The sequence below is a fragment of the Vidua macroura genome, chromosome 2 (genome assembly GCF_024509145.1).
Source record: "Vidua macroura isolate BioBank_ID:100142 chromosome 2, ASM2450914v1, whole genome shotgun sequence".
Classification (NCBI taxonomy): Eukaryota; Metazoa; Chordata; class Aves; order Passeriformes; family Viduidae; genus Vidua; species Vidua macroura.
In genome coordinates, this window is record NC_071572.1 from 73,840,896 (window position 1) to 73,852,238 (window position 11,343).

The 11,343-nt window shown below is 42.0% G+C and overlaps 1 protein-coding gene and 1 long non-coding RNA gene across 3 annotated transcripts; one reads left to right on the top strand and one right to left on the bottom strand.

The window, feature by feature from the left end:
- Positions 1-333: 333 nt before the first annotated feature.
- On the bottom strand, positions 334-1,774 carry LOC128804182 (uncharacterized). The gene is made up of 3 exons (XR_008435962.1): positions 1,699-1,774; positions 1,335-1,457; positions 334-785 (listed from the first exon to the last, which is right to left on the bottom strand). It is a non-coding gene; the product is annotated as an uncharacterized LOC128804182 (long non-coding RNA).
- Positions 1,775-3,032: 1,258 nt separating this feature from the next.
- Positions 3,033-6,331, top strand: LOC128803598 (olfactory receptor 10AC1-like). Of its 2 annotated transcripts, XM_053970718.1 has the most exons (3): positions 3,033-3,164; positions 5,190-5,222; positions 5,335-6,331. In XM_053970718.1, exon 3 carries the CDS (start codon positions 5,340-5,342, stop codon positions 6,198-6,200), a length of 861 nt encoding a protein of 286 aa, XP_053826693.1. In that variant the 5' UTR covers positions 3,033-3,164; positions 5,190-5,222; positions 5,335-5,339; the 3' UTR covers positions 6,201-6,331. The 2 variants fall into 2 exon arrangements, with proteins under 2 accessions (XP_053826693.1, XP_053826692.1); XM_053970717.1 differs by having other exon boundaries at positions 5,190-6,331.
- The last annotated feature ends 5,012 nt before the right edge of the window (positions 6,332-11,343 follow it).

Consider the following 11,343-nt stretch of genomic DNA (forward strand, 5'->3'; position numbering starts at 1 on the left):
TAATCATCCGTACTGGAGTCACAAATGCACTTTCTCAAAGGATATTAGCATTTATTTTTATATTGCCACTCTTAACATTTTCATTTGAGCGAATCTTACATTTCATCAACCACCAAAACCAATTCAAGCAATCTACCTTAAAACTGCCTTAAGTTCTATAATCAGATAAGTCACCATGACGTTTCTGAATAACACAGAAGCTTCTGCTCCTGAACATACCTGCAGCAGAACATCAATGCAGCTACGAGAGCCAAAATCTTTGCTTTCTACAGCGCTAATATACACCCTGAGGATCAATATCAGCATGCTTTTGCATGCAGAGAAGATCTGCAATCATTCTTATCCTCTTTATTCTCTTTTACCACTGGCTAGGTAGCTCATGTTGCTTGAAAATTGCTTTCAGCCTGCTGAAGATCTTTGTGTCCTCTGGGCTGAGAGTGCCATTTTCCTGGCTATTGCTGGGACTGGCTGTCCCTCTCCTCCAGGTTTCCTGGTACCTCTCTCAGTTGTTTCCATTTTGCCTAGATTGCTCCACATTACACTGAGCTTCCCAGTTTCTCTTTGCTTTCTTTGGAGAAGTCTGGTGATCCACGGGTGTGGATAGGCAAGACCAGCCTATCCACTGGCCCTTTTCCTGAAGACCAAGGGGAATATCCTCTGAAGTATGTTGCAACTGTTGATAGAAGGTGATACGATGTGATTCATTAACCGTAGCTGGATTCCAGGAGACTCTTTATACAAATTCGGGCTAAGGCAGGCCAGTCCCAAAGCCTTGCAGGCATATACTGGAAAAAAAATCACACAGTTAAGAGTGCGGGGGAGGAGAGTATGGCTGAACTCTGCAGCAAGGCAGAATGTACAGCTCTGTAACATGCTGCAGACTCAAGACATGCAAACACTAATGCCAACGTGCAGCTTTTAATAATCTGTTATGCATTTGGCTGTAAGCTGATGCAATGGAAGTGCTGGGAACCTGAAAGGTGTGGGCTAGAGAAGGAAGTACGGAGTCGCTTTGACATGCATATTCTCATCCTCTGCTACTTGTTGTTTGTCTGGTTGCTGTGTGTTCTGGCATTGGGCTGCACAGCTCACTCCAGCTAGCACTCCCCTCCTGGGGAGCCGTGTTTTGCAGGTAATGTGTGGGAGTGTGTTGAAACGTTGCGGGGAGGTGTAAGTTGCATGTTAATAAATGATGGCTTATCTGCACACACACAAACTGAAACAGTAATTTGCCTGATTTATTTCAGTGTGAGGCTGGGCACTATGGTAAAAAAAAATTAGTGCATATAACTGCTGACTGTGTGGTATTGGTAACTGGGTATGTGCTGACTCACCTCAGTTCACCTCCAGTCCAGCAGGAGGAAAGGACCATTTGAAGATGAGAAAGCTGGAATAGACTTGTCAAAGTAGTTTCTGATAATTATTTTTGCACTGTGACTGAGGCAGCAGATTCTCTCCTGCAGGTAAGAGAAGAGGACAAAGCAAGAAATAGTACCAGAGCCCCTAAATTTTATTTTATAACACAGAGATAAACTCTACATGAGTTAATTAGCTGATGTCCTGAAATTCTGAGAGAGTTGACTAGAGGGAGCAGTCTTACTCTGAAAAGCATTTGACTAAAATAGACTTCACTGTAAAGATTTGCTTCCATTTATAATCCGCCCAACTTGTTAGGTGTAATTAGAAAATAACCAGCACCTCAATTTTGCTCCTGTTACAGCTGCAGAGACAATGCGTCACCAAGAGAGGCTTCAGGGTTGCTGTTTTGTTCAGCAATATACAACAGTACCTAGAATTCAAGAAAAATTCAGAATTCAGTTTTGTAAATGCTCTAAAAAATTCTGTGCCCTGAATTATTTGCAGAACCTTAAACAATAAGAAGTGTAAGGAAAAGAGTTGAAATAAAAAAAAATTTTTTGAAAGTCAAGGAAGTGACTTGAGAAACAAAAGAGGATAGACTCCACTGTCATAGCTGTAATTCCAAGAAGTTAAATGACAGGTTTAAAATAGAGTAAAAATACTTAAATACAACTTTGGCAGTGTTCCAGATGTGGCTACATGTGTGACAGATAAAGGGGAATAATCACTTTCCTTCACCTCCTGGACACATTCTTACTATTACAGCCCAGAAAGTGGTTGGTCTTTGTTGACCCTTCCTGGCTCCTGTTTCTTGCTGTCCACTGGAAGTCCAGGTTCTTTTCCCAACACAATTAGTCCCAGACTGGACTGATGTGTGAGGCAGTTTTGTTCCAAAATGACTATGCCACATAGATAAAATATGAGAGAAGAACATTTTGAAAGGATTCTTTCTAAAACAAGTCCTGTGAAAAATCCTGAGGTACCATATTTACATGCTTCTGCCAAGCAGATCAATTTTAGCACTTAAAAATCTTGACTTTGCCTCTCTTTTATACTCACATAAGGCTACAGATGTCCTTAATTATTTCAATGTAAGTGGCCAGGAATTAATGTAACAATGGCAATAAAAATAAATTGGGCTCAAATAATCTCAGTCCTACCAAATGCTGAATGGTGATTTCATCTGAGCCAGTAAGGAATAATGGGTGACCTGAACTGGTGAAAACTCCTGACACAGATGCGTTTAAAGTCTTAATATCTGTTTTGCTTTGCCTCTAAGTGTTAGTTTGGTTTAAAATTACTTAAAGACCCACAGATTTATTTTTATTTAATAAGAGCAGCAATGCATTGTGTTAAAATGTTAACTTAAACTTAAAATGTTGCCATGCCAGGTACAAAGCAGCTCCATCAATAATCAGCTACTTTCAATTGCTTCAGTGAAGAGAACAAGAGAGGAGGGTGCTGCAACTCTGTCATCCTCTGAAGATGCATTACATCCTATTGCTTGATTTACAGAAAACCTGCAACCCCCCTTTCTTGGGAGGAATGGAACTGCCTGCCCTTGGTGCAGGGAGGAGGCAACAGGGAACAGGACAGACTTCTGTGTCATAATGGCATATAAGGAGCTGGGTCCTGCAGAGAAGAGAGGATGGCTATGAGATGCTGAAAGAAAACGTTGGCTCTAGGGGCACGCACAGCCAGAGGGAGCCCAGACTGGGCAAGAAACAGAATCTCAGCCCAGACTGAACAGCACACATCATCAAGAGGAAGAAGTCTCTATTTTCATACCTTTTAACCCAGAGAAGGTATGTTGTCACTGAAACAAACAGCTCCAGATGAAAGGAAGGGAAACCCCTGTTTTTTCCCCACTTCTTAGCCCTATTGTGTTTAGCAGAATCCTCTTAAAGTCTCAGTACTTGGAGAGAGGGGAGCCCCAGCTGGTCCTCAGTCCACAGCCATGTACACCAACCCATTACTCCTGTTTTCAGTGAAGACCTTTTACTTGCATAGAGTGTCAAAAAAGATTTCCAGCCACACTGCTAAGAACTGCTTTTGGGGAGGTCTTGCAGCAGCAAAGCGTGGATATAGGAGTTAACCATGGCTTTATAACCGCTGGAAAATATGTCTAGCAGTAGCATTTTTTACTTGCTTTTGCAGGATCACTGGTCTCTCTATGTTCTTTAAAGAGCTCCTTCCTGGTCTTCACTGACTGTCCATTATTTTTTGGTCTTGGAGTTTATGGTAGTTTCTTCCTAGTTTGTTAATTTTGCTGACTTATGCTCTGAGGCAAAGTGATTAAATTCCTAGTTTTGCACCTGAGGTAATACAATTGTGGGTATTTTCGTATTTACCTGAGTCCCCAGATGTTTTGAATGCTGCTGAAATACTGAACCACTAGTAAACCTTGGGGCAAAAAAAATAAGGCAAAGGTCTGTAGGCTTTAAGCAGATTCACCTCCTCAACTGTATTGATTATTTTTTCTGGAGTTTTTTTGAAACAAATCCCCATCTCTGCTAATAGCTTTTCCACCAATGTCACATTCCTTCTATTAGTCTTTGATGACATTTCATGTAATTTTCCAGTTTGTTTCAAACTTAAATATTGCTGGGATTTTTATATAAGCAGAAGTCTTCAAGGAATCTCTGATTTTATTTCTGTTTTATGGCAAAGTGTAGAAAGAGTTGGAATTATTCCTTGTAGTTAATACTGTATACATTGATGAACATGTTGCAATGAACTCTGTTCAACGATATATAATGTCTATGTATCTATAATTTATTTTTGTATGTCTCTCTACAGTCCTATCTTTCCTAGATTTTTCAGCTTAAGTAGCTTTGTATCTCTCCACATTCCTAGGAAATTTCTGTTCTTCCTGTGAAAAGTAAGATCTCAGTCTCCAAGTCCAGTATATTAGCATTGTGTTTTCCTTAAAATACTGTTTTAGAGTATGTATGTTGCCATGGACATCTTTGGTTTTGAGAGTGGGAGTTTATTTACTTTAACTCTGATGCCATAGGGCTGAGCCAGACATAAAGATGTAAGCAGCTAAAATGTCAGCCCTAACTTCGGAATTCTCATGTCTAATCACCGAAACCCTCTTTCTGTACGAACCTTAATGGCAGACCCACTGTGGAGAAGGGAAAAGCCAGTCAGAGAACACCTCAAATTCCCACTAATAGGAGTCAGGTTGTAGCACGGAAGCTCCAGCTCACTGACTGGTTGTCCGTGCACATCTCTGACACAGATGTAGGGGACTGCAGAAGTGCTGTGAATAGAGAATTAACAGGTCTGCCTGGGAGTAGAAGCGCAAGGAAAAGCAGCAGCTTCTGTGAGACCTAGGAGCTGGTGGTTGTTAAGACCCAAACACCTCTGTCTGCAGCTTCTTAGAACACTCAGGTGAGGAGGGAGAGTCCAATGAAGACTCTCAAAAGCAGGACAGCTCAGTCAGGCTAATCAGTGTCAACTCCTAAAGGGTACCTAATGCATTTTCAAAACCTGCACGTGGTCACAAACTTAAGCACGACTCAGAAGAAGTGATGAAGACCCAACGATTGACAGTCATTGTCACCAGCATCGTGACAAAGAATCCTAGGCAGATTGTTTGGGCACAAGAACCTTGGTGGTTGTGAGAATATGGGTCTGGGATTGTGCTGAATGTGGCTGAGGGAAATTAGGCTTGAAGTTTGGGGTTTTTTTTCAATGAAATCCCCTTCCTCTCCAGCCAATAAGCTTTACTACACTGGTTCTACAGTAATGCAGCATTATTTCCTATATGGAATTGATTGCCAGGCATCGAATTCAGCAGTTTCCCTTCTGTTTCTCTCCTGTAGATGCCATGTGAAGGCTGCATGGAGAGGGACAATGTGAGCACTGGTGCAACCATGGAGTTCCTCCTGCTCGGCTTCTCCGAGCTGCTTCATCTGCGGGTCCTGCTCTTCCTTATCTTTCTCATTGTTCATTTGGTCACATTGGCAGGGAATATGATGATCTTCATGGCGGTGGTGATGGAGCCCTCACGTCCCCCCATGCTTTTCTTCCTCTGCCAACTCTCTGCCGTCGAGCTCTGCTACACTTTAGTCATTGTCCCCAAGGCGCTGCTCGGCCTGGCAGCGGCGGGCGGCAGCCCCATCTCCGTGCTGGGCTGTGCCGCACAGATGCACCTCTTCGTGGCCCTCGGCGGGGCCGAGTGCTTCCTGCTGGCAGCGATGTCCTACGACCGCTACGTGGCCATCTGCCAGCCCCTGCGCTACGCGGCCGTGATGAGCGAGGGGCTGTGCCTGCGGCTGGCTCTCACCGGCGCCCTGGCAGCCTTCGCCGCTGCCCTGGCCTTGACGGTGGCCGTGTTCCGCCTGCCTTTCTGTCAGTCCCGCCGCATCGACCACTTCTTCTGCGATGTGCCTGCCGTGCTGCACCTGGCCTGCGCTCGGGGCTACACCACCGAGCTGCCCCTGCTGGCTGCCTGCGTGCTCCTCCTGCTGCTCCCCTTGCTCCTAATCCTGGCCTCGTACCTTTGCATTGCTGTGGCTTTGTTAGGCGTCAGCTCCCCTGTGGGAAGGGGCAAGGCCTTTTCCACCTGCATTTCACACCTGGCCATCACTTTGCTGCACTACGGCTGTGCCACCTTCATCTACATTCGCCCTAAGTCCAGTTACTCACCAGCTCGGGACAAGGTGGTGTCTCTGGTCTACACCAACATTACTCCTTTAATGTATCCCCTCATTTATAGCCTGAGGAACAAGGAGATCAGAGGGATCCTCAGGAAAATGCTGAGAAGGAAGAAAATAGCTCAGGTGAACTGGGATACTATCACAGTTGTGATCCCTGTGTGTGGTAAGTTTTAGTAGAACAAACACATGCTTGTTGGAAAACAGCCCCATAACCAGATCACCACAGACTTCACTAAGGCAAATATCCAGACAGAATTCTATATGCATCACTACATTTATGAGAAAAAGATATCTCTGCTCAAAAAAAAAAAAAAAAAAATTTAAAAAAAAAAAAAAATCCCCAACGTAACACTTGATCTAAAGGAAAATGCCTTAGTGAGTTGTGAGGATGAAGAGCTTTGATCAATCACTGGTCTCGCTTCCCTGATCACATACATATTCAGGCTTACATTCATAGTCATCCCAGCACAATCAGAAGACCAACACAAAAATTTTTAAAGCTAATAAACCAGTATTAAAGTATTGGGTTCATTATTTTTCTATCAAGATGACAGTAGAAATTGGGTAGTCAGTACAAATTTTAAACTGGTAAGTTTAGCAGCACAATAAATCTGTAGGGGCTTAAAGGAAGGTTAGAAGAAGAAGGTCCATGGCTAGAAAGAAAGGTAAATTAGCTGTGGTTTAGCAAATTTGGTTTTCTCCAAATTTGTTAGAAGGCTGCACTTTGGCATCTCATGACAAATGGGAAGATTGTTAGTGCAAACTCATCTAACCTTGAATTATTCTGTATATTGAAAGTTGAAATGTCAATAGTCTAAGAAGAGTATGACTTTGCTATGCCTATTTTGCAGGAAGCAAAACATACTTCCTTTTATAGGGAGATGCTTTAGGTTTGGATTGTTTCTATGGCAACACAAAGGCTAAGATACTTGTTTTATCATGTGACTTTTACCAGCAAAGACTGCATCATATAAATATGAATGCCTGGGGAGTGTTGAGATCTGTAATTGTAAAAGTAACAATACTGCTGCCACAGTTGTTGCAATTTCTTCAGCAAAACCAGTGAGAGTTACAGCACAGGCTGGACTGCAGCAGACGTAAGAGTCTGAAAGGTACAAAGCAGTGCTATTTTATGAGTTTCCTATGTGTAGGAGGAACAGGGTGATTCAGACAAATTAGGGAAGATCAATTTTGGGCCAGGAAGAGGGGGGTAAAGAACCAACTTCATTATTTTATTTAATGCTTCCCTCCCCCGTGTCTCTTTAAAGGCCATAGAGACCCCATGATTCAGAACCCACCTCTTACACAGAAAATAGTTGAGAAAAAATGAGAATGTTTGCTTCTCTTCCTCTGTCTAATCCAAAGGAATTTCAGCTGCCCTCAGCTCTCTGGGCAGATTGAGAGAGCAGAGTGGTATTTGCTTTCTCTGGGCTAAAATCATTAAAAATTATGATAAGTGGATTTGACAAATGTAAGAAATTGGCACTGTAACTAAGGAAGTTAACTTGGAGCCTTCTGACAAAAGAGAAATGTGGAATTTAAAACCGACATTAAAAGCTGTCTTCAAGTTCAGAGTCTAGCCTGCCTAAAACATTAACACATAATATTGGCTCTCAAGTCAATGAATACTTAATTACTCTGTGGGCAAACACTTAGCTGCCTTATTTAAAATTATCAAAGTTGCAGTGAACATTTTAATCACCTGCCAGCTCTTCCAAAAGTGAGAAGGGGAGGGTCTCAATGACAGAACACTATGTACTAACAGAGAAGTACTTCAGAATTACATTAGAGAAGTACTTTGAATCAAATACTATTAAGTAACTGTAATGAGCACAGGAAAAATAGGAAGCATCAATTCTGAATCCTGTCAAGTCAAATCAAGCTTTGAAGTTAATCCTGCTGCAAGCAGTTGGCTGGACTTGAGGTGGCCAGAGGTCCTTCTTGAGATTAGCAGGACTTTACATCAGAGGTTTCTAAACTGGCTTCTAGGAGGTATTGATATGTCCAAATGCCTGGCAATAAAACTGATGGTCAGAAAGACACTGAGGTTTATAATACTGTTCAAAGCCTTGGTAGAGGCCCTCACATATTTCTGGCACCTGTGGGCATGGGATAGCAGAGAGAGAACTGTTACCTGCTGTGGGAAGATAGCAGGGCTGTTCCCTGAACTAGGAACCACTTCCTTGCTAACCACTGCAGAACAGAGGCACCTGGGCAGACCTTTCCTCACTCTAAGGATACAGATGATGCCTCTGGAAGGGATGACATGACCAAAACAGCAGCCAGGTTAGACTCCCAGCTCTTTCATTCTGAGATACGTGTGGAAAGTATAACAATCAGTGGAGGCTTTCTGAGAAGACACTTTCTCTACCCAACGTTCTTGAAGATGAACAGAGTGAGGAGATATCCCAGAGCCCAAGACCATCCTCACCAGTATTCCCACACCCATTCACAGCAACTCTTCCCCCCACCCCATGCCAGCTATGTTGAGCACTGTATAGATCTGTAGAGAGTATCAGGTAAGAGCAGCAGCAATGTATCAGAGATATCAGACCCGCTTCCTTTCTAAAATGTTATCTTTTTATTGACTGGACCTGCCTGAGGTCCCTTTTCCACTCAACACGTGGCTGTTTCAGTCCGGGTGACTCAGCACACCTGTGCTGAGAGTTGGAGCATGCTCAAGTGAAGTAAGGCAGCACCATCCCTGATGTAGGCATGAGCACAGAAGAATAATTTTTAAAAGGTCATTTCTAAGTTATTTTCAGAACTTCATAGGGAACAGCAGGATCCAGTCAGGGAGCGCAGATTTTGACAAATCCACATTCCACCCCTGATCAAAGATGGGTATGGAAAAGTTCTTTCTAATGGGTGTTGTAGCTTTTTTGATTGGGTAGAGATTCAAGACTCCCCAGTGAATGAGTACAGCTGGGTACCTGCATTTCACAAATGGTCTTGTCCTTTCTTGGAAGAGGAATGCTCGCATTCCCAATTTGCAGAGACCTGAGATCTGGCAAGCATAGATGTCATGAAGTTTTCCAGTGAAACCAATTAGGACATCACTAAGAACCACTTCATGGTTTACACAGCCATAAAAACAGAGTATTCACCCTTGCAATTAATTTCGTAAAGGCAGCCCTGAGCAAGCATTGTGTGAGAACAGAGATCTTATCAATGGTGGAGCACCAGAGCCCAGCCTGCAAGAGTCCAACCTGTAAGATCACATCAGTGACCAGCTGTCCACATTCTCAAAAATGAAGAGAATTTGGAGGATGATGGCCCAGACTTTGGGCAGCATTTAGGATACTCAAGGTCCAGCACCTTGAATAGTATATGCTACTGAAAGATTCCTCCACTCAAGAAGATACTTCAAGGTGGTTCCTTGAGAGCTACTACTACTCCCAGTGATACTGGGAGGATACAAGTGAAACCTCCCTTTCAGTATAGAGAGAAAACAGAGAAAAATGCTTTGGTGTTTTTTGTTTTTTGTTTGTTTGTTTGGGGGGTTGTTCATTTGTTTTTGTTTGGTTGGGTTTTTTTGTTTTGTTTTGGGTTTTTTTGCACACTATAATGCTTTGCTGGCAATCCAGGTAAGACATTTCCTAAAAGTTGTTCCTATAAATAATCAATCTCCTAAAAGAAATAAATGCACTTGCATTAAAAGAAAATCCTTATTTCCTAGGAGTATAAATACAAAAAGTTTATTTAGGGGATTTGTTTCTATTATGGGTAAGGAAAGTTGAAAAATTGGCACAAGTCCAGTTTTAAGAGCTAGGAAGAAATTGCAGTGCATTTATCTTCCCTTGACAAAGTCATGTTATCACATTCTGTCTGTTTTGGCTTACATTGAACGTGAGTCCACCAGCCTTTCTTTCTTTCACATTCCTTAAAAGCTTAGAAAACCTGAAAATAATCCTGTATTTACCCAAATAGATGTTTTTTATCCTTTGATCTGAAGCAGGAAGGTGAAATTAATACAGCTATTTACAATAATGGAGTTGTAAAATGAAATGGATGTGGGCTTAGTAGTAAACCTAGAAAATAGATGTTCATATCATGAGGGTGAGAAGTTATCAAAGATTTTCTTTATTAAGAAAAGGCCTCTGTTTTTGATGTTTATTATGAACATGCCAAAGGACCAATATTTACTGTTATTACTTTACTATTTACATGTTTTGCTATTATAAAGTCTAGAATGCTATAGGAGTTTCTCTTGCAGATATTTGTATATAGAAGATTTACAAAAGAAGAGAGATGAGTCCTTCCTGAGATTGTTTTTTACTATTATAAGAAATTATGTATTCAGCATATAAAATCTGATAGGTTCCTGTATGATATAAAACAAATATAGTCCACAGCCCCACAAACAAGCTAATGGGAAAGAAATATACTTAAATAAGCTGCCATTTCTCCATAGGATTAAGCATTTCTACAAGGTTTTTATTTATCAACTTGGCTGTTGTACAGGCCTTAAGTTTCCTTTAATGGATTGTTTCAGGAAGCAACCAGGAACATAGGACAAAAACTAATCAGGAGACCAAAGTGGAGCTGAAGAATGAGGTGAAGCTCCTGCCAGCTGGTTGGTTTCAGAATTAGTTTCACCTTGCCCTACAAGCACCTCCACATCAAAAAGCTGACTGAAGGTGTTATTAATAATTCCAGCACTGTATCCCTAACCTAAAGCTCTTGGCTCTAAAGATCCTATTGTGCTCAGTTGTCTTCCAAGCAAGTCCAGGAAAAAGTGAGAATGGGAAGGTCGATACCCACCCAGTGTGTACCTTTGCCTTTACCTGCATAAGTGCAAGAATATGAGACAGTCTGGTTTTACAAATTGGTATGTAAAGATGTAAGACCGTCTGGTTCTACAAATTGGCATGTAAAGTTGAGGGAAGACCTGATGGCTCAGCAGCATATGGCCTCTAGCCTAGTCACTGCTGAAAATCAGGTCTCCTAAAATCCGTGTAGTGTTTCATTGTGGTTTTGCTGTACAGTTGCTCTCAGCATTCATTTCAGTTTTCATGTTTTGATTTAATTAATGAGTTCAAGTTTCAAAAAATCAAGTGGGAGGCTGAACTGAGAATAGAGTTGGCAGTGAGTTGGGAAGATGTTAACACACTCAATGCCCTCTTTCTGCCTGCAAGGCGTCTGCTTCAAATATCTTCTCCTGATGTCCACCTTGAAACCTCTCAGGGAGAATGCTGCTTGCTAACACAGTGACCAGTGGAAACGATTTCATTTCTGCAGTGGACAGCAACTCTTCAACATCAGGATCAAGCTACAACAGCAACAAACATGGGCAAGCTTCTTGTGTTTAGATTGT

Coding starts and splice junctions, on each gene's coding strand:
- LOC128803598 (XM_053970717.1), top strand. CDS start 5,190: ATGCCATGTGAAGGCTGCATGGAGAGGGACAATGTGAGCACTGGTGCA.